Source organism: Nesoenas mayeri (genome assembly GCF_963082525.1).
Source record: "Nesoenas mayeri genome assembly, chromosome: 19".
Taxonomy (NCBI): Eukaryota; Metazoa; Chordata; class Aves; order Columbiformes; family Columbidae; genus Nesoenas; species Nesoenas mayeri.
The window spans coordinates 4,781,726-4,803,483 of NC_137568.1; the positions used below are offsets into that span (position 1 = coordinate 4,781,726).

At 52.3% G+C, this 21,758-nt stretch overlaps 2 protein-coding genes across 5 annotated transcripts in view; both read right to left on the reverse strand.

Annotated features, from left to right (window-relative positions):
* Positions 1–3,210, reverse strand: part of EXOC7 (exocyst complex component 7) — a 20,939-nt gene extending 17,729 nt beyond the window's left edge. For all 4 annotated transcript variants that reach the window (XM_080356621.1, XM_080356619.1, XM_080356620.1 and 1 more), the window contains exons 1-4: positions 3,035–3,210; positions 2,258–2,323; positions 986–1,170; positions 212–317 (exon numbers count right to left, since the gene is read on the reverse strand). In XM_080356621.1, coding sequence (XP_080212747.1) covers positions 212–317; positions 986–1,170; positions 2,258–2,323; positions 3,035–3,094 — 417 coding nt within the window. In that variant the 5' untranslated portion in view covers positions 3,095–3,210. The remainder of the gene's footprint in view (positions 1–211; positions 318–985; positions 1,171–2,257; positions 2,324–3,034) is intronic.
* FOXJ1 (forkhead box J1) lies at positions 3,164–18,845 on the reverse strand (the record flags this gene model as incomplete). The annotated part of the gene is made up of 5 exons (XM_080356756.1): positions 3,164–3,429; positions 8,128–8,295; positions 14,175–14,182; positions 14,676–15,472; positions 18,408–18,845. The coding sequence occupies 5 exons, from the start codon at positions 18,843–18,845 to the stop codon at positions 3,164–3,166; spliced, it is 1,677 nt and encodes a 558-aa protein (XP_080212882.1).
* Positions 18,846–21,758: the final 2,913 nt, after the last annotated feature.

Here is a 21,758-nt window from a genome sequence, read left to right on the forward strand (position 1 = left end):
TATGCTTTCAGGAGTGCAGTGCATAAAGAGAGCAAAACACCATGAGCAGAAATGCTGCCGAGTGTAGACTTAAACAGAAGCCAAAACAATTGTTTCTTCAGCTGTGCTCACACACCTTTTTAAGCAGGCAGCAAGCAACTGCCAGAGGAGAAGCAGCAGGGCTGTGTCTGTCCCTGTCTCACCCACACCAGGTTCCAGACCCATGACCTACCACACGGTTTAACTCTGGGCTGTCCGGACTATTGTCCTGGAAGTATTCCACCGCCTTCTGGATTTTGTCCATGCAATTCAAGTATTCCTCCAGCCTCCCAGTGGGGCTGAAAATAAAACAAAAAATAAAATTAGTGCCCCAAGAAGAAAGAAGGTACCAAGAAAACACCAGACCAAACTTGGGGTAAAAACAGCAAATAAAATTTCAGTTCCCTTTTCTTCAACTAGGAAGGGATCACAGCACTCCCTTTTGCCTTCACTCAGTGCCACAGTAGAACACCCAGTCCACACAGCAGGTGCAGAAGTACCTATGACTGAGCAGCACACAACTACCACCCTTGCATTCCTCTCCCAGTCAGCCCCTAATGGGAAGGCAGAGGAAGCTGCACGTCCCACCCCAGACAACAGCCATCCCAACACCCTCCCGCTGACTAAAAGGGGTTCCAGAACAGTTCCGATTCATCCTGGATGCAGCAACATCAACAAGGCAGGAAAAACCTTTGGGAAAAGGGTGAAGGAAAGAAAAGAAGCCACCAGTGCTCATGAGATTCATATGGAAGCATGCCTACAAAACCTGGAAGAGATGCCAGTGCAGAGTGTGAGAAAACTTTGCCCTCTGGGGGTTGCTGAAGGTCAAGTCAGGAGCTTTACTGTGGAGTGATGGTGGGAAGGGTACAAGGAACATTATGATGAGCATGTGGAGTCAGCTCCCCTGCCTCTGTCCCAAAGACCGACAGGATGAAGCTCCCCAGCAAGATCCAGCTGCTCAACTCACCCTTCCTTTATGATCTTCTCTGTGTCCTTAGCCACATGGTAGTAACTGATGACATGATCCAAGCAGGACAAGGTCTTCTCTACATTCTCCTGCAAGCGTTGCAGGTTCTCCGTCTGTTTGTGGACAGGGATGATGGAGTTCTCCAGCTTCATTAAACGACTTTCAAAGGAGGAGAGGATAGAAACCTACACACCAAGAGAGAAATGGATATGAGGACATCCTTCCACATGGATCCATGCAGTAGGGGAACAGTTAGAGCAGGGCAGTCAGGGACCTTCGGGTCCCAGTTTCTCATTTTGCACTCTGCTACCAATTTGCCATGACTCCTGAGGCGGGCTGTTTAATCCCTCTATGTCCTAATTTCTATTAATAATCACAAAACAGACCACCTGCCACACAGAGATAAGCCAAACTTGAACTAAAGGTTTCTAAAGTGTGAGGATAATGTTCCAAGCAGTACTAAGGAGGAACAAAATGTTATTCAACAGCAAAAAAACAAATCCACAGGAACTGCCTGGAGGTGCCCCAGGTAAAACAAGCCACCAAAGCATAAACCAGCAGCCACCTTCCTCTATATCACTAAGACCCACATGAGACGCACAACATGAAGGCACAGGACCTGTTTAGTGTGAACCTTCATTTCCATTATAGACATTTAATCATTAAAAGAGACTGTCACATCGCTTCTGAAAGGTAGAAAAATCTTAGTAAGCTCACAAAGGGCACTTTAATGTCATCTCTTCTAGGCCAAAATGAAATTCTTTCAAGACTCACTCATGTTTTCCATGCTTCTTGGGGGGGGTGTCTATGACATTCTTAAAGCACTGAGCCCCAGACTGGACACAGTACACCAGCTGAGGGCTTACAAGCAATTAGAGCACAATAATTACTTTCCACCTCTTAAACAGAACACTCCCAAAATAAAACTCCAAATGAGACCTAACTTCATGAAGCAACAACTTGATGCTGTTGCACAAACTAGTCTGGGGTCTATTAATGCCTCTTCCCACGAGAGAAGACAGGCTGTAAAGAGACAATGAGATGAGCCCAACAGCTCATTTGAGCCCACACTCCCCCACAAGACAACTGATGAATGTTTTAGTACTAAACTTTTCTACTTTGCCCAGTCACTGAAATGTAAAACACAGATGCAGAGCAAGTGGTTCATTACTCTGCATTCCTCAGATAGGCACAATGACAGCCTTGAAAACAGATTCTCCTAAAAAACCAAAAAGAGTAAAACCAGGCCCTGAACTTCAAGGACCACCTTACCATGTTCTTTGTAAGCTGGTCACTCTTCTCAAGGCTCTCTTTGATAAAGGACAGAGTTTCTTCTTCCTGCCAGTAGGATGAAAACACAGACTGCAATTCTGAGGAGTAAGCATTTAAGGCACTAAACATTACATGCAGATTTTTACATGTCCCGCTAAACACTGCAGCAAACCATGTTTGCTCCGATGCTGAGGCCACATTTTAATAAGCCGCCTCTTAGCAGAAATCACAGCAACTGGCCCAAGGCAAGGGGTACGTAATGCAATGACTGAGGTTTTTATGGATTACTCTGGTACCCCAAGCCCATGAGCCTTAGCACACTCAAGTCACAGCACAGTATAACATTAGCACTTTTACCACAAGGACACACTGGCTCAGCCCATGTTTCCCTGTCATAACACAAGCGTCACACAAGCACCATCCCACCAATAGCCATGAACTCAAGTGGCCAACACAAAGTGACCACCAAGGCCTGTTTTTAAGTCACCAAAGCCTGGAGATGGAGGGGGAACAGCAGCCTGCTGCTCATGGGAACCCCCAGAAGCCGTCAGGCCACAGAAGGGGAAATAGAGAACAGAGACACCCCTTGACCCTGAAAACCAGGGCCCTACGGTCTGAAAGGTACCCAGGGGTGCTGCCAGACCCGGAGCGGGGTGACCAGGCCCGCAGAGCACCCGGGGCCGGTGGGGACAGCAGCTCCCGGCCCCGTCTCCCAGGCAACGAGCTGGGCCTGCGGGCCCCGACCGTGCCTGCAGCGGGTTTCCAGCCCAGCCACACCTGCTTGAGCTTTCCCTCGATCTCCCTCCTGCGGGCCGACACCTCTTCGGTGGGGATCATCCTGCCGCGGGGCGCCGGGGCCGCGCTCCGCCGCTCAGCCTCGCTGCGAACACCAGCTCCCGCCCCCCGTCACCGCCGCGGCGCCATCTTGGGAGCGGCGGGACACACCGCGCACGCGCAGCTGGACCAGCGGCCATTCAGGGAGCGGCCTCCGCTTAAGTAGGGGCCGGGCGGGCACGGGCCGGGCGGCGCATGCGCTGTTGGTCCCCGGGAGAGGCGCGCAGGCACAGCGGTTGTGGTGGCGACCATGTTGGGCTGCTGTGGCGGGCTCCAGTGCGGCAGCTCCTTTTCCTCAGGGGAGGGCGGGCTCCCCAACCCGACATCCTCGGCACGGCCTGGGCGAGAGCGACCGCTCCAACCCCAATGTCAGCGACCTCCCCACCTGTCCTGAGGGGATGTCCAGAGCCACCCAGCTTTCCCCCCTGCTGAGCTGCTGGGGTGCACACCTTGGGAGAGAAACAAGGTGTGGAGGAAGATTACAGGGTTTTAGGCCCAAGGAAATGAAATAAACTAAACTTGAAAGTGAATTATGGAAATGTAGGCATTTGCAGGAACGCAAATCACTCTGCGTCTGTTTTGTATCCATTCTCCAGAAAGAAAGGGGAATCACCAAAGGGAATCACAGAGTCACAGAATAGTTTGGGTTGAAGGGACCTTCCCAGCTCCCCCAGTTCCCCCCCTGCCATGAGCAGGGACATCTGCACCAGCTCAGGTTGCTCAGAGCCCCGTCCAGCCTGGCCTGGGATGTCTCCAGGGATGGTTCAGCCACCACCTCTCTGGCCAACCTGGGCCAGGCTCTCAACACCCCCCAGGGCTGAAATAAATAACTTACGCTTTTTCTATAGATAAACAACATTTAATCCAATTCCTTGTATTCCTTAAACACGTGTTCATTAGAGCATAAGCAAAACAGCGCTGGGTGCGCGGGGGATTCACTCCGCCCAACACGCACGCACTTAACAATAAGAAGTGTGCTTAAATACAATATGGTATTACATATTCATAATGACCTCAGAAACGCCTATACATATTCATGACCTTTCCCGCTTTTTATTAAAATGAGTCTCAGATAACCATTTACATATTCCCCTCCTTGACCCTCCCCTGTTGCGCCTGCGCAATGTCACTTGGTGAATTTGAGGAAGGGTCTTTGGATGAAGCTCCTTCAGCTTCGTCACAGTGGACTTTCTACCTTTGGCTCATTAGGAGGAACTGGCTGGAACCCAAGCTACCAAACCGACTGAAACGAGACTGGTGCCTCCTTTTTGCTGTAAATCTTGGCTGTCTTGTCTCCTCAAGGTTGCAGCTGGTGCTGTAAAACTTCTTATCTCGCCATTTAATGAAGTCCTGCTTTGTTTTTTTTTAGCACAATTAGTTACATATAGCTCTAAACTAGATATTAAAATGTTAGCTTGTTAGTAGGCCCTTATTATATAGTTGCTTAACCCTTAAAATGTTAATTCCCTCTATCAATATAACTTCCTAAACAAGTTTCATAACTTTTTACATAGAACTTAACCACCTTTCCCTTTTCCAAGTTCAGAGTCCGTGCCTCATTTGGTTATACCTGTAAACATTAAACATCTTAGCATGAATCACAACTGCATTTTTCACAGGGCCAACAATTTCTTCCTCATGTCTGGCCTGAATCTCCTTCCTTTAGTTTAAAACCATCACCCCTTGTCCTTTCACAACAGATTAGAAAGTCTGTCCCCATCTTTCTTATCGGCCCCTTTTAAGCACTGAAAGGAAGCCACTCTCTTCTTCCTGCAGCGGCAGTGGGGATGGCTGAGTTTATCACAAACTGGGACAGTTATGGGGCTCCACACCCCCATAAACCACAACCAGCCTGGAGCAGGGAGCTGCTTTTATCAGCACAGACAGTGCCAGCCTCCCGCCGCCTCATCCCGCTCCAAGGCAACTCTCTTGCCGTGCGAAGGGACCAGTGCATTCCCATCTATCTTCCCCTTATCAAACCACCATGGGCTCTGGAAAGGAGCTGAAACAGCCCCAAAGGGCCTCTTTTGTTCAACAACTTCAGTGTGTTTCATGATCCACCTTATCACGCAGCAAACAGCCGTGCCCGGGCTCTGGCTGTGGCGATGCATAGCCAGAGCGCTGTGTTTTCTGTGTGTGACATTGCCTGGCCGTGGCTGCCAGCCTGTGTTTTATGGGGACATCTGCTAGAGACAATCTTGTCCCATGGGTATAAGAGAAGATCCCTTTCCAGGATCAGTGCCCAGAGCTTCTTCTGCTTTTCCCCACTGGGCTGGTCTGATTGGGAAGGGTTTTTTATCCTGTTCAGCAGAGCCACCTTATTATTATTATTAATAGCAATCCATGCTCTTTCTGCTAACACTCACCCCCTCATTCAAAGGGCAGCCAGAGCCAAAAGGAAATCTCCCCTTGCTGAGCCTGGGGAACAATTGCGTGTGCTCCCCTGGATAGTGTTTTATGTTTCCTGAAAAGTCAGTGCAAAAACTCGACCCCTCATGGGGTGACTGAGCCCTCAGAGCAAAGCAGGGGAGCTGGGATAGAGGCACCCAGCCAATGTCCCAGCTGCCAGGTGGGGTATAAAGGGCGAAAAAACGTTCAAAAAGTCAGTTTGCCAATAAATAATGTAAAACTGACAGAGTCTGTGCAGGCATGAGATGCAAAGCAGGGCAGCAGGAAAAAACTGTCTTGCTGGTCAAATGCAAACACTCAAAGCAGCCAGCAAAATCAAAAAGAAAGAGTAGAAGTGCTGCAGCTTGAACATGTATTAAAACACAGGGCAAAAGGGTGCAAAGCACGCTCAGGAGCTCCAGGCTGTAATACCCCAGCAGCTCACTGCTGGCTGTTTGTCCAGCAGTGGGTACAGCCGGTAGAACATCAATTTCAAGACAATCCTGGTCCTGCTGCCTTCCCGCCGGTCACCGCGGCCGTGCCGCTCTTCCCGCCCCACAAACTGCCAGCGTCAGTGTCCCTGCGGGCCCCAAGGAGCCGCTTTCTGTGCCAGCAGATGAAAGGAGGACGCGGTGACTCAGCAGCGTGCAGGAATGCTGAGTTGCACTTTGCTTCTCCCTCCGTGAGGCGGAACAGGCTGAAAAAGCCCCTTTTTCTCCTTTGGAAAAAGGATTTTCATCCAGGTGGATGCGCTCACTGTCAGCATGGGCACTGGAGAAAAACACAGCCAACGTGGCTGAATAAGGGTTGCATCCTCAGTGCGATGCTCAGACAGGACTTTGCTGCACTAATGAGTCCCTTTTACCAGGCAAAGCTGGATCTAGTGTTCCAAAACTCAAGATGTGGGATCACATTGGAGCTGGACACCTTTGGATGTGGGATGTGGGATCTGAAAAACATCATAGCCCTGTTGTTCAGCAACGGGAGTTTTTGCCACCACAGGCATGAGGAAGTGGCTCATGCTTGCAGGGACGTGACAGTCACTTCTCTCTGGGGACAAGGTGTTCAGGGTGTTGGTCGCCCAAAATGCTTCAGGAAAGAGAACTGACCTGATTTGCAGGTGGGGAAACTGAGGCAGAGAGAGGCTCTGCCTTGCCTGCTCAGGGCTTGGCTCCAAGTCAATAAAAAGACCCAGATTTCCTTCAAATCCACATTTCAACTGGCTGCCTTAGTGGTGATGGAGGTCTTTGCACAAAAGGTGTAATCTTGACAAGATTCGGATGAATTCAATTAATAATAGTTCTCAAAGCAGGGACTTTCTGTCCCCTACATCGTGGTTCGGTACTGCTCACCCCAGGAGCAGTTCCTTCTTAAAAAATAGTTACTTTATTGCAAAAAATGAATTATGCCTGTCCCTGCCTCCCACTGGTGGGGTTAATCCTGTCCTGCACGGAGGGGACAGCAGGGATGTGATGGGGCAGCAGCGCTCCCCACGCCACGGGAGCCGTCTGCGAGGCGGCGAGGACGAAACAAGATTAATGCAACCAGGAGGCTCTGACGGGGCTTTGCATTTGATGTGGGAGAGGAGAGAGATCAAGAGTATGGAGGAGCCAGGATTAACATAAAATTACAAAACTTTCATTATGGGCTGAAGGGCTGTCCCGGGCTGCGTGCCCCCGCGGCGTGACCCGGGCTGTGACAACGCGTGGGAACACCGTCGCTGGTGGCACTGCTCTCGTCTCCTCCCCAGCTGCAGCCTATTCTCTCCCACCTTGGGTCAGCCGGATAGAAAAAGGCGATTAATCTTCAGCCAGAAAAAACAGGAACTCTGAGCTGGCTGAGAAGTCCCCAACTTTCCCTTCCAGGTGGGGTTAAAAGGGGAGAGTCCCCAAAAGAGGGAGTCAGCGTGCAAGGACAGCACGGGGTGCACCGAGGCGCTACCGTGCCATGAACTTGAAGGAATGAGACCAGGAACCAAATCCACCAGAGTACTTTGCCTCCTTGGTCACATCTCCAAGCCCCACTGGTTTTGCTTTGATTTTGACCTGGGCGCAGAGCATTGTCATGCGCCGTAGGGATGCACAGTGCTCCCGGAAAACCGGGTCTGTGTGGGACAGGGGTTGGTGTTTGGGCTCCTGCAGCTTTCCAGTCCTTCCCATGTGGCACTGCTGCTCCAGGAAAGGATACAGCGTGGCAGAAATCACACTGAAACAGCACCCAAGCAATTGCCTAACGGGGGATCCCTCCACGACTTCCTGCTCTTTGCAGGAAGGGGGCTTATGGGGATTGGGGTCCCTGGAATGCTGGTCCCAAAAGTCCCTCCTAAGCCCCATCTATCACGGACACAAGCTGTGCTCTACCGCTCTCCGGCTTTATTTGCAGAGGGAATTAAGGACCCGCTGGGAAAACCTCCCCTGGACTCTGATAACTGCCTGCGTAGCCAGCTTTAAATGGCTTTTTGTAAATGAATGACCAGGATTAACGAGGTTCCCCTTGTCACTATTTACTTAGTGCTCTGATGGAATGGGGGGAACAGGACAGAGACCCCCCCTCCTCCAGCCCCTGTCACCACCTCGGTGCCATCTTGGGAGCGGCAGGACACACCGCGCATGGGCAGCCGGACAGAGATCCCCCTTGCAGGGACTCACCTGGTCTCTTGATCGGCTTCTTGGTGGGGGTGTCCTTCCTTTTGTTCTGAATGGAAGGGGAATAGGGCACCCCCGAGGAGGAGCTGCTCTTACGGAAATGGTCTTTCAGCCCCTTGATGGAGCGGTCGAGCTGGACTGCGTGGATTTGGAAGTAAACAGTCATGAAATCTAAGGAGACAAAGTAGAAGCAAGATTGTAAGCAAAACTGGAACACTAAATGGTTAAATAAACCTTTCTGAAACACTCTGTGCCCCTAAGAGAACTTAGTGTAGACCTAGGGCTCAAAGTAAGTGGTTTTCTCTCCCAGAGCCTCTCCTATTTTCTTCAAAAACTTTTTCTTCTCCCCCCTGCATCTGGGGGGATCCACTCACACACCCCCACATCTCCCAGCCTGGCCAGTTCCATCTGTAACCCTTGGATATTTGGGGCTTATTTCTGTGTTGCCCCAAGTTGGGCTATTGCCCAGATACAGACACCAAAGGAGGGTGTTTGCTTTGGGTCTCTAAAATGAGTTTCTCACTGTCCTGATAGAAGTGAAAAACAAAAAGAAAAATCTCCTGACGTGAGATGCCCCTAATGCTCCAAACCTGGAAATAAATCACCTCAAGGAAAAAAAAAGCCACCACCACAAAGAGCAAACAAACCCAAACCAACAGCCTTTGTAAAGAAATCCCCACAGCCCTGGTGCTTGTTTGCAAACCAGCCAAGTTTCGATCTTGGCACGACGTGGTTTCCCAAAGAAGGAGGCAATGTTGGCACTGCTCCGGTGGCTCAGCCCCTCTGCTGTGGGGGCTGGATGTGTCCTCCCAATCCACAGGGGCTGCATCCCGTAGCATGGGCTGGAGGAGCAGGAGCCCTGCGGCACTGCAGCCCACTACCTGGGCACCCCTCAATGGGATGAAGGGGACAAGGAGGAGGAAGGGGCAGCATGCCGAGCGTCTCCTCGTGACGGCATTTACGCAGAGGCCGTTGCATTGTGGCTTGGGCGAGCAGCCACTGGTGTTCCCCCCCGCCGCAGGGCAAGCCTCAACCTGCCAGCATATTGTGCTGGCTGTGCCGCCGGGAACGGCCGCTGGCAATGGCCCATGGACCCGTCCCGGGCTGCTTGGGGCACGGAGGGGAGCTTTGCTGGATGGGCTCCCTGGGCCCCCATGCATAGCCCAAAAAACACGACTGAAAGCACAAAGATGCGGATGTGCTCCAAAGGTGCTGCCCAGATAATCAGGTTCTGGTCCATGTCAGACCATCCCCACCTTGCCCTGCCTCTGTTTCCCCATCAGGACACTATAAGACATCCGAGCTATACAAATGCTGCTGGGCTGTACTAGCAGTGCAAGGTCACTGCTGGAAAGGCAGAAAAGGGGCTTTGCCCCCTCTCTGTCCCCAAGGCCTCCTTTCCCAGAGCCCCTGTGACCCCGCAGGAAGGTGTTTGCGTCCAGCCTCGTCTCTCCCAGCAAAGACATTGGGGTCCAGCCCTGGGGCCTGTCACAGCCTGTCTGGGCTTTGCTATGGCACCTCCCCTCGGATATAAAACCCTCCAAAAAAACTAAAATCAGTGCCACAGGGCAGGGAGTCCCCCAGCTGTCCCCAAGCTCTGCCCATCACTGCAGGGTTGGAGGCCAGGCTGTCCCAATGTCACTCCATCCCTGTCCCCATGAAGCTCCCTGCCCAGCCACGGTTCCCATGGGATTTCACACCCATGTGAACTCCTGGATGCACATTTGGGAACCTGTTTTTTCCCCAAACTTTGGAGGTTCATTCATTGCTATGCAAGACGAGTCCATTCGCTACCCTCCTCCATCCTGTCTCCCCTTTGTCCCCCCTCACCACTGCAGCCGTCCCAGCCTGGGATGTTAAAAGGGGCTGAATTTTTCACGATGAGGGGAAAAAAATAAATAAAATCTGGGGGTAGAGGGAGAACCCATGAGCTGTGACCTCCTCAAAACTCACAGCACCAAGTCCACACAAGGAAAACAAAAAGCATCGAGATTAGCATTTCCAAACAGAGCAGAGATGGCCCCAATCTTTGAGCTGTTTATTCTAGGCGTTGATTTTCAATATTTAGGATGATTAGCAAGTGAAAGCCGGCTGTTGCTAGAATGGCTCCGTGCCAGTCCCGCACTCAATGGAAAGGAAAGAAAGACACGGCAAGAAAAGGAGAGAAAAGAAGGGCTTATGTGTATATTTTTTCCCCTCCTCTGTGAACAGGAGATTGGTTTGAGGTGTCAATGTTTGCCCATCAGGGAGGGATGATGGATGAAGAGCCAGCTGAGTGAACAGCAGAAATAAATAATAAAGGAATAATTGCCGTGTGCTTAATAACCGCCTGGGGAAGGACCTGGCTGGGGCTGTGAAGGCCAAGTTTGCAAAGAGATTTTTGGAGCTGGGCTCTTCCCAAACCTGCGTTGGTGGGTGCTGAGATGTCCCAAAACATGGCAGACTCCACAGTGGTCCATGTTTTCATTGCACGATGCTTTGCAGAGAGCAGGGGGGACACCATCAGCTTGAGGGTCCCCAACCCATCACCGCCCTGTGCCAAGTGAGCCGGGGCAGCCGCAAGGGCTGGACCAGCCCCAGCCACGGGCTGTCACCCAGTGCCACCGGCAAGCCCAGGCATGCCGGGTGCTGCCAGGTCCTGACCTCCTCCTGGCACCGGGCTTTTCCCGAACACACACAAGCTTTGTGTGGGCAGCAACATGGTGTCCTGCCTGCTGCTGCCCGCGGGAAGCAACGCTCCCACTCCATAGTACCCCCACTTGTGCACCTCCTGGCTGCTGCTTAAAAAATAACTCCCCCTCACCACCAAACCATCCATTGAAAGAAAAAAAAAAAATCACATCCAAGTTGGTTTTGTTGCTTTCAGAAGCTGAACAAAACAAGGTTGTTTCAGGCCTCGCCTGGTGCCTCCTTTATATTCACCCTGTCTCACTTTAAAACCCTCGACTGGCTCCGGCGAGCTGGAATATTTTTTCCTGGCAAGGCTGTTTTTTTCAGTCCCCTGGGAGGGTAGGGGTGCTGGGGGCTCCTGTTTTTTCCAGGGGGTTTAAAAACAGAAACTACATGGTTGTGCCTGGCAAAACAAAATAAAGAAGTGAATGAAGTGACAAGGGGGCTGCCAGCTTTCTGCAGCCCTGCCAGTGCCATGCAGAGAGAAGCCCAGACAGGGATTCCCTCTTGCCTTTTGGGGTTCATGGTCCCCAAGCTGACAGGAGAACCCAGATCTGCCTCCAAAAGCCCCCCCAGACACACCAAAGCTGTCCCCCACAGGGACAACCCTACCTCATCCCAAGGGCCACATCCTGCTCTCCCAGCACAAGGTCCACACAAGCCAAGACCAGCCCCCACAGTGAGCCCAGCCCTTATTTTGGGTTGAGATTAGCTGGATTGGGAGCAGCTGTGACCACTGCAGAGCAAAGAGGCTGCTCTGGGCTGATGGCTGCAGTGGCCGGTGCTGATGGGATCCAGTAGATCACCAGGGAGGTGATAGGGTGCTCCTCACATGCTGAGGAGACAGGAAGAGCTGTGTCCCTAGAGCAAGGGGATCCAGCCAAGGAACCAAGCTGGGTGAGCCCCAGGCAGGGTCCAGAGGGGGATCTTTGTCCTTGGAGATGCTCAGATGTGACAAGAGGGACTGGGCAGCCACCAACTGGGGGCCAAACCACCTTTTTCCGGAGCCCCCTTCTAGGCCCCTTTCCCACCACCCCCAGTGGCAGCACAGCCCCACAATAGGGGCACAGAGAGGGTCCCCAGCCTGGTCCTGGCCAGCCCCACATCCCTGAGCCACCCTGCCCTCCCCATGGGGCTCCCCAAAACCGCTGCCCCCAGACCCCCTGTCCCTGGGCTGACAGCTGAGCGTACGCTGCTTTTCTTCCCTGCCGTGGTGGAGCCCAACTGCTTCTTGGCGTAATTGGCCTCGCGAGGGCCCGGCTGTTCCTGCGGCTTTTGTGCAGCTCCTCTCACCGCCTTGTACCCAGGAGGGCTCCGAAGCCACATGTGTTTCTAAAGGCATCTCCAGGGACAGGTGGGGACGTGGCTTAAGCAAAGGGACAGTGTCAGGCACTCACACCATGTCACCTGCAGAAGATATGAGCAGGGAAGGATGCTTCAGGGATTGGGAGCGGCTCCCAGAACTCAGGACACGGCCACCCTTGTGCCACAGACAGTGTGTAGCCATCATCACATGGGTGGTGGTTTGTGCCTCAGTTTCCCCGCAGGGAATTGTTGTGCCACTGCAGAGGGGGGTGGTAGGAGCTGTGTACCGGGGCTGGGGGTACAGCCAGGGCTGGGGAGATGTCCCCTACCCCCATGGAGAGGGGCAGACAGAGCCAGGCCGTGCTGGAGAGAAACAAGGAGGCAAAAGGGTTTTTTCTTCTCTTTTTTTTTTTTACTTTGTAAATAACTTTCCATGAAAAAGGTTAAATTGCACACATACCTTTGCAGTTCTTCGGCATCAGTATAGAGGCCCCAAAACAGGAAAATATAACAAAAACAACAATTAAAAAAGAAGTATCGCCAATACAGTTTTATACATCTACACCAATCCCCAAATCTCGCTCCTCGGCTCTGGGACACTGTCCCCAGTCATGTGGTGGCATCTCAGGGGACTTCAGACGCTGGCACCTGGGCAGAGGGGTGGCCCTGGCTCCAGCTCTGCTGGTTACATGAGCTGGAGTTGTCAAATCTCAGCCCTCTCCGTGCTTTACCAGGGGGATGCAGGACTTGTGCTTCTGCCTGCACGGCCCCAACTCTCTCCCCAGATTTGGGTGCAAATTACTCCAAGGGTAATTTTTATATATATATTTTTTTTTAAGGCTTTCTTATAGATTCTTATACTATAACTATACTCTTGCTAAATTATATTGCTCATCTGAAAGGTCCTAAGTGCTTTTGTAACCAAAAAAGAAACTCTTTACAATCTTCCTTTTTTTTTTCGGCAAATCTAAGACACACCACTAAATCTACAGCTTCTACTTACTCCTACCTAATGGCTACTCTATCTCTAATAACCTACAGCAAAGGAGGGGCACAGAATCCAGTTCTAGAGACCTTCCACTCAAGTTTCAGCAGAGTTTGGCTCCGCTCCTGAAATGGTTTGGAGCTACTTTGCGGGGACCCTGTCCCACTCTCACTACCCACCGAGCCCAAGGGCCAAAGCTTTGGTCCATGTCAGTCCCAGCAGCTCTCCTGGGTGACAAATGGCTCCTGGCTGGATGGTGACAAGGCTGCAGAGATGCTAAAAGACCATCTGCGAGATCATCAGGGGGACTTCATCTCCGCTGCCGTCCTCGGAGCCTGTTGCACGCACAGTCTTTGGCTTGAGGCTCCTGGGTGGAGCCTGGATGTGGATTTTTTTCCTCCTCGGTCCCACCTGGAAGGATTCAATGGGGAGTGATCCCATCACTGACAGATGATGGCCATGCCATGGTGTTTTCCTCACGGCTCCCCCAAAAGCACATCCTCCTTTGGGGTCATGCATTGTCCCAGCAGCCGCTTGGAGCCTGATGGATGAGCAAGAGAAGTGCAGAGCAGTCTTGGACCAAAAACAGAGAGGAGCTTTGTCAGATGGTGAAGGACAGAGAAAGTTTATGGTGGTCTAGACCCTTCAGCAACCACAGTGAGGATTTTGGGTACAAAAAAGTACAAAAGCCAGTTCTGGGAGCACCCTGGTCCCCGCTGCTTTGCTCCTGCTGAGGCCAGTCCCTGGATCCTTAATGAAACCTGTTGCTGCTGGTGCAGGAATCCTCCTTCGTGTGGTCTTGGTTTACAAAATGACAAACACAAGCCTTTAAAAACACTGAAAATATAAAACAACTCCCAAACTGCATTTCCCCTAACCCCCCACTATTATGAAACTCTAATGCTAAAAATATAGGTTTCTTTGCATATATAATATATAATAGATTATATAAAAACATCTAAAGAGGCAGACTTGCTGAATTTATAGACCTTTTCATCTTCCCTAGGCACAAGTCAGGAGGGAGGTTGAACTCAGAGAATCCAGAAGGGACTTCTATTTACCTGTAAGCTAATTATCACGCTATACCTACCAGCTACCCTAGACAGAAAAAGAACAGAGAGAAATGGAGAGACAAAGAGGTGAGAAAATTGCACTTAGTCTATGGAGTCCTAAGCCACCAGAAATCTCCTGTCATGGGTAGGATTTTGCAGATGTTCTCCTTTAGCCCTGGAGGAACATAAGCAGTGTCCATTTCCACAGGGGAAAACAAACAAACAAAAAAAAGATAATTCACATTTCTTCCTTTGAAAGTAAAAAAATAAGTAATGTCATATTCTTCTCTTGAAGAAACTCATGAACTTGAGACTTCTGGTGTGTCCTTTAAAGATATATCAAACAGTTCCTGTTGTGGTGGTGGTTGGTTTTTTTCTCCTCCCTGGTGTTTCTGTGAATAATGTTACGATGAAGCTGGCAAAAGTCACTATGGATGTGTCTATCTGTAGAAAATCTTGTCCCTTTTAAGTCCCACCAGCATGGCGGGGAGCACCCTACTAAAGTCTGGGTGGGCTTTGAATGGCAACTGGCCTCTTACAGGAGAGAGGCCAGACGGGTCCAGTCGCTCCCGTCGGCTGGCAAAGAGACGTCGTTGAGCTCAAACAACTGCTCCACGTTGATGGAGTTGGAGAGGTAATCGTTCGACCCTTCATCCCAGGGATGCTGCAGGAAAGAAGTGGCCATGAAGGTTTCATCAAAGTCCAAGTTGTTCTGGCTGGATTCGGTGAGGACCTGCTCCTGCCCCAGGGGACAGTCGATGTGGTGCCCATGTACCGTCAAGTCCAGGTCACGCGTTACGGGAGTGATAGGAGGTGTGAGCTCCAGATCCCCAAAAGTGGAGAAGTCTCCGTTCAGGTTGGTGTCGAAGATGGCTTCCCAGTCAAAGTCACCTTTGAGCGATCCCAGCTCGCTCTGCTCTTCCTGGGTCAGCAAAGCTGGGTTGGAAAGACGGGGTGCCTTGGCCGTTCGCTTGGGCGAGGGCTGCTTGCGCTTGTGACCTGCTTTGCCATCCACCAGGTTCCAGTTCTGGTCACCGGTGACTTCTTCAAACTCTTTCAGGAGCTGCTGCGACTCCGTGCTGACATTGAGGATGTTATTGGAGGTGCAAGCTGAAGCGGGCGGGCTGGTGACGCACCATGATCCTTGCTGAGCTTTTTTGGTGAAGGCTGGGTGGATCTGCACCGAGGGCATCCTCCGCTTTTTGGAAGCACCGTTCTTGAGCCGGTCAGCATATTCGGGGTCAAGCTTCCAAAACCCACCTTTCCCTGGCTCACCCTTCTCCCGGGGCACCTTGATGAAGCACTTGTTCAAGGAGAGATTGTGCCGGATGGAGTTCTAGACCCAAAAAAGACAAAAAAAACCAAGGTTGAACACTAGTCTGCTGCTGCAGCATCTACCTGTGTGGGGAGGCTGCTGGAAAAGCACATTTTCAGCAAGGACCTTTGGGAAGAAGAATGCAGAACTGGCAACATCAAGACATCCCACACTACATACCCAGCAGGAACTCTCCCGTCCCAAGTCACCAACAGAGTTTTCGTGTCTCCTGTCTAATCCAGCCAGGGCTGGCAGGAGCCAAGGGCTTCCCTATCGATACGTATCAGCATCAGTGAGTTCTTACATTCTCTTATACTAAATTCCAAACACTGGAAAGTTACTGGAAGAGAACATTAACTCTATACCAGGGTGCTATCTTATTATTCTCTAACTACCTTCAAAACAAAGGACCACCTTTGCTATCAACAAGAAAATTAACTACGGAAAATTACCTCAATTCATCCAAACTAGCACAGGGTTCAAGCCAGGACTTGCCAGCCAGTGTGAGGCTTTTGGGCAGCTCTCCTTGGCTGGAAATTGGGGCTATGGGACCCCAATTTCTCCACTAGGAGAAACTGGCCAGACTTGCTCTAGGCATGGAGCTAAGCTGGAGGAGCTCAGGTCCTCCTTGGTGGCTCAGGAGGAAGAGGAGGGTCCTTTGTGGGAAACTGCAGCGGGTCTGTGGAATCCTTGACAGAAAATATGAGAGTAGAGATCAGCCTTGAAATATTAAGATTTACCCTTGAGAAGGATGGGAGTAAAGGAGTATCTGGAGAGAGGAGAGATGTACCGTGAGGGAGAAGGGGATAGAAGAATAACATGGATGATAGAAAAATTAACCAATGAGATGTTAGTGCTGTAACTTGTAACCAATAGTGAAAAGACGCATGAACTGGTAGAATTGTATAAAAATGCACTTGTAGCAATAAATGGCATCTATTACTCCAGGCCTGGGGAACCTCCCTGTGAAATCACTACAACTTCATCAGCCACTGCTCAAACGAGCTGGGGAAGAAAAAAGTGGAGTTTCTGCTCCCATCGAGCTGTTCTGAAACCCTGAATGTGCCTGGAGTGATGTGAATAATCAGAAAGGAAACTCAGTTATTGGGTAAATAACCCAGCATTGGACTCCACAAAGCCAAGACTGTATTAAGAGATTGGATATGGTAGAGGGTATTTTTTTTTTAATGTTGCCTGGATATCTTTATGCTTATTCATCCATAATCCGTAGTGCCGAATAGGAAAAACAAGGCTTGAATGCCTAGAGCTGTTGAAAAACATGCACACACACAACAAAACCCTCCTCTGGGCTGAAGCTCCTTGGGTGTGTTGGCTCCTCTCCAAAGCACTCAGCTCCCACAGGAATATATCCATCTCCCCCCGGAGTATGGGTGGCATGACCTTTCCAGGCTGTCTTCATGTACGGGAATCAGGGGATGAGAATGCAGCTTCAAAAGAGAGAAAGAAAGAAGGGAAAAAAAAAAAAAAAGGAGAAAAAGAGGAAAAAAAAAAGAATAAGAAAGAAGGAAGAGGAAGAAAAAATACAGAAAGAGAAAAAAGAAAGAAAATGGAGAAAAAGAAAGAAAAATAGCAGAGAAAGAAGAAAGAAGCAGGAGGACCACAGATATCCCTGGAAACAATCCAGGCTGTGGTAACTCCAGATTTACAGTTTAACAACATTTTACAAGGGTCAGAGACTTGCAAGCTGAATTCTCTGCCCCCCCCATCTCCCCTCCCCATCCCAGATTTCATGCAGCCTGGGCTGCCCTTCGGCCAGTTAACATATTTATCATTCCTTCCTGCAACAATCCCATGAACCCCCTGCATCTCTGCACAGAGGGATTGAAAACCTTCTTTCTTTTTTTAATAAACACATTTAATTAAAAACGTGGTGATTATCCAGCTGTGAGTTTGCAGGAAGAAGTCAACACGCTGGCACAGAGCTCCTCCCCCTGAGTCACTCCTGTGGGTCCCCCCAGCACAGGGGTGGCAGTGGGGACCCAGGTGACCCCGGAGAGGGACCAGGGGGTTCCCTTCACATGATGGGCTTCAAGAGCCCTGGGGAGAAGCTGGATAATACCTGGGCAGGGGGTTTGCCGCAGTTTTGCTGCCGGGATCACTGGCACATTGTGGGTTTGGGCTGGGAATAGCCTGAGCGGAGGGACAAGCCACCCAAGGTCCCTCCTGCCCATGTCTCACGTGCCAGCAGGTCCCCTCATGTGACGGAGGAGGGCAGCGAGCCAAGGTGGCTGGGAAAAGCCCCTGTGTTTCAGGCTGTCCCCACAGCTGGTGAGCCTGGGGGTTGTTCCCAACCCCCTGGGAACACTGTCATGCTAGCTGGGGACAACAACCTTATTTGACCTCTCTTGGGCTTCCCTCTGAGGCCTCAGCAGCTCTTCACAGCAATGGAGCCTCCTTCGCCTGTCCAAGGGGATGGGTGACCTGCCTTCTATCCTGCTTGGAAAGCGGCAACATTTCCGCTCTGAACCTCCCCAATGAGCTATTTGTCCAACAAGTGGCATCTCCCCAGGGTTCCTCTCCAATGCCTGGTCCTCAGCCCCCTGAGATACTTGACCTGGTGATTTCACACATGTGCAGCCCCAAGGGGCTCCAGAAATGTGGAGCTGGGGACATAGATGCCTTCACCACAGGCCCGAGAGGAGCCACAAGGACCAGCAGGTACCTTCTTGCTACCAAAATGGCCCTGACCTCTCCTCCATCACAGCTTCTTCCCTCCACTGCTCTCATGGCCGTGACATTTCTGTGCACCTAAGCACTTTCCTGTTACAGCCCTTCCCCACCAGCTGCTGGTGCTGCTCTCCTCCCAGTGGGATCCAGCATCCCAGTAGGATCCAGCATCCCTGCAGGACCTTACTTTGTGCGATGGAGGCTGTGGAAAGCCCTCCCCAGCCCCGCTGGGAAAGAGGACAAGGAAAGAGGTCTCTACATCTCTTACCTGCCAGGTGGGATCAGCATGTCGGAAGTAGCAGAAGTTGTCAGTAATCCACTTGTAGATGGCAGAGAGGGTGATTTTGGGTTCCTTGCTGGCTTCCATCGCCATGCAGATGAGCGTGGCATAGGAGTAGGGTGGCTTGATGTGCGGGTTGGTCTTGTAGTCGATGTCCTCAGCGAGCTGCGGGGGCATGGCCACGGCGTGGTGTGCCGTCCTCGAGGTGGAGGAGGAGATGGGCGTGCAGGGAGTGTGGGGCATGCCCATGCACGCCGGGTCGGCGGCCAGGGGTGAGCATGGGGCAGCAAAGCTGGGGATCCTCTGACAGTTGTGGGGATCCGGGCCGCTGGGGCAGGAGGACTTGCCAATGCTGGCGTGGATTGAGAAGTCCGGCAGCCACATGAGGCTGGTCAGGCTGTCATCCAGGTCATCCGAGTCCCCCATGCTGCCCTTGCCTGGCCGTGGACGACTCAGCCACCCCTGAGCCATGTCTGGGTGCGTCGGCAGCTCTTGCGTTCACTGGGGGGCAGGTGAAAGGGAGGGACGGGACAGGGCAGATCCTGCAATAACAACAGGGAGAGGGTTGAGGCTCCCTGAGGTGCAGACGCTCTCCAGCACCCGAGCAGGCCTGGGGCTGGGTGCTCCGGGTGAGACCCATCCCCGGGGTGCTGCGCACCGCAGCCGTGATCCCTCCCCCAGCGTGCTTTAGCAGCCCTGAACCTCGGGGAAATTGCCTCAAACCCTCGCACCCCGGTGTCACCCAACTCCTTGAGGGCTGGTGCTGCCCCGCAAGCCTTCGGCGGAAGAAAGAATTGAAAAAGAAACATCAAAAAGCGCCCTCAAACAACCAAAATCCGGCCCTGCTGTCCCACAAAGCAAGGATGTTCCACCTGCCGCTAGCAGGACAAAATCTCAGGATCCAACATCCCGATCTTAAAGTTCAGCCCCGCCCCCGGCTACCACCTTCCCTCGGTTTCAGGCTATTTCTGCTCCTCTCTTCCCCTGGCACCCCTAAAACAACCCGGCAGGGGGGAGCGCGGCCCCACCGCAAGCGCACCCTCACTGAGAGCGAGCCCGCGGATCCACGCTCCAGTTATTCCCGAGCTGGGGATGCGCCTCTGACTTCGCTGCTGGGCTGGAATCCCGAAATCCCGTGGTTTTGGGGGAGCGGAGAGACCTCCGGGGCCGGTGGGGGCGGAGGAGACCGGTACCGGCTGCGCCGCGGCCGCTGGAACCGAGGGTTCCATCGTTTGAATGATGCGGAACCCAACAGTCGGGCGGGGGGTGCGGGAATGGAACCGGCCGCCCCGCTCCCACAAAACAGGTTTTTCCCAAAAAAATACGTCTCAAGGCAGTGACAGCTTGTGTGGATGCCTTGTTCCCAGTGTCACCACCCAGCCTCTGCGAACTTCGGTGCCCGCAGCAAGGGAAACCCCCGAAATGCTGGCGGCGGTGCTCGGGGAGGGGGAGCAGGGGGAATAAAAATGAAAAGAAAAGTAACAATAATCCCCCCCTCCCCGTGCAAACACATCGTCCCCGACAGCCCCGACAGCCGGCTGCGCCCGAGCCGCCCGGCCGAGCCCCCGGGGGCAGCGCTGTCCGGCGGAGCCGTCCCCCCGCCCGCCCCGGCCAACCCCCCCGGTCCCCCCGCCTTTCCGCCGCCGTCCCTTACCCCGTCCCGGTGATGTCCCCCAACTTCCAAAGTTCACGAGAGAGCAAGAAGCTTCTGGAACAAAAAAAAAAAAAAACACAGGAGACGAAAAAAAAAAAGGGCAAGGAAAAAAAAAAAAAGGAAAAAAAACGCCAACAAAGCCGCGGCTTTGGGATGGCGGGGGGTGTGCGATCCCCCCTCCGGTAGCGGTGCCCGCGGTGCCGGGCCCTGCCCGCCGAGCCGCCGTGATTTGCCGCCGCCCGGGGGCTGCCGTTAAGTAGCGGCTCCGAAAGGCTTCACGCGTTGCCACGGCAACGCTCCGCCCCGTAAACAGCTTCCGACCCTCCCATTGGTCCGCGCGTTGCCATGGGGAGCTGGAAGGGACCTGCCAGTTTTTGGCTGAGACTTGGTTATTTGGGGACTGACCGCCCCCCGGGATGGGGATAGGGGAGCGGCTCAGGGTCTTGGGTGGGCAGGGCTGTGGTACCCGGGGATTCTGCGGGGAGGGTGCAGGGACCACCGTAACCCCCCACGCGGGGTCAAATCCAGCCCCTGCAGCACCAGCACACACGCACAACCTGTGTCCTGCCCCCCCAGCAGAGTTGGCACACGGGCAATCCCAGCCCTTTCCTCCTACCTGTGCCCCACTTCTACCCCCGCCTCCACTTCTGACCTCTGAGCTGCCCACAGCAAAGCTGAAGGGGGACTGGTAGACCCCAAATTAAAGGACGGGGCCCATGTTTATTTAATTAAAAGGATTACAGGCATATAACTCTATAAGAAATCCCTGAGCCTGCCACTGCCAGCCCAAGGGCTTTAAAATAGAACAGTGAGGACTCTCACAGTGGTGTGTAGGGTAAGGGATTTTCCTGCCAGGATCTCCAGGTATTTCAGTGAGACAAGCTGGGGGGGGTCAAACCCCCTCCCCAGCACACGGGCAGGTTCCCCTCTGCTCATGCCCGTCCCTCGCCCTTTTACAACCCCTCGCTTGTGGGGGCTTGGCTGCTATAGAAATAAATACAAACCTGGGCCTTTTCTTCATTCTATTTGTACCATTAGCTCAGTGAAAGGAGAAACATGAGGCATTATCAGCTCTGGAGCGGACACAGGCTGAAAAACCATGCAGCCAACTTCAGAAAAGTGCAGTTACTTAGAAGAAACTTATCTAAAAGGAAAAATCCCTAGAAGATAATTGGTCCTGTTTTAACCAAAACCAGGACATTGGGTAATGTGGATTGGAAGGGACCTAGGGAACTGGTTTAGATTTGAAGCAACTGGGCTGCTTTTGGGGAGGTACCTGGGTGATGCTCCCAGCCAAAAAAAGCTTTTCCACCCACCCAGCCCCCCCATGCGCCCTCATCTTATAACCACAAAATGATTCTGGACACTTAGTTGACATAAGATACCCTTTATTAAACATACTCTTAAAATCCAAAACATGCTCAAAGCAAAGTTGTAAGCAGCAATCCGGTTTCCTTCCTTAAATCCCTGATGAGTGGATCACTGGAACAAGGGGCTGTTGCCTTTCACCCACGCTGCCAGCACTGCCAGCTCCTGCTCGCCCCTTGTCCCTTCTGAGTGGCCAAGGATGGCACCAGTGTCACCCACACCCAAATCCCATCTCTCTCCTGTGCCATGGTGGAGGATGCTCATTTCTTTGCTCGCACCCAGGCAGCAGCATCCTCTCGGTTCCTCTCCATCACCGT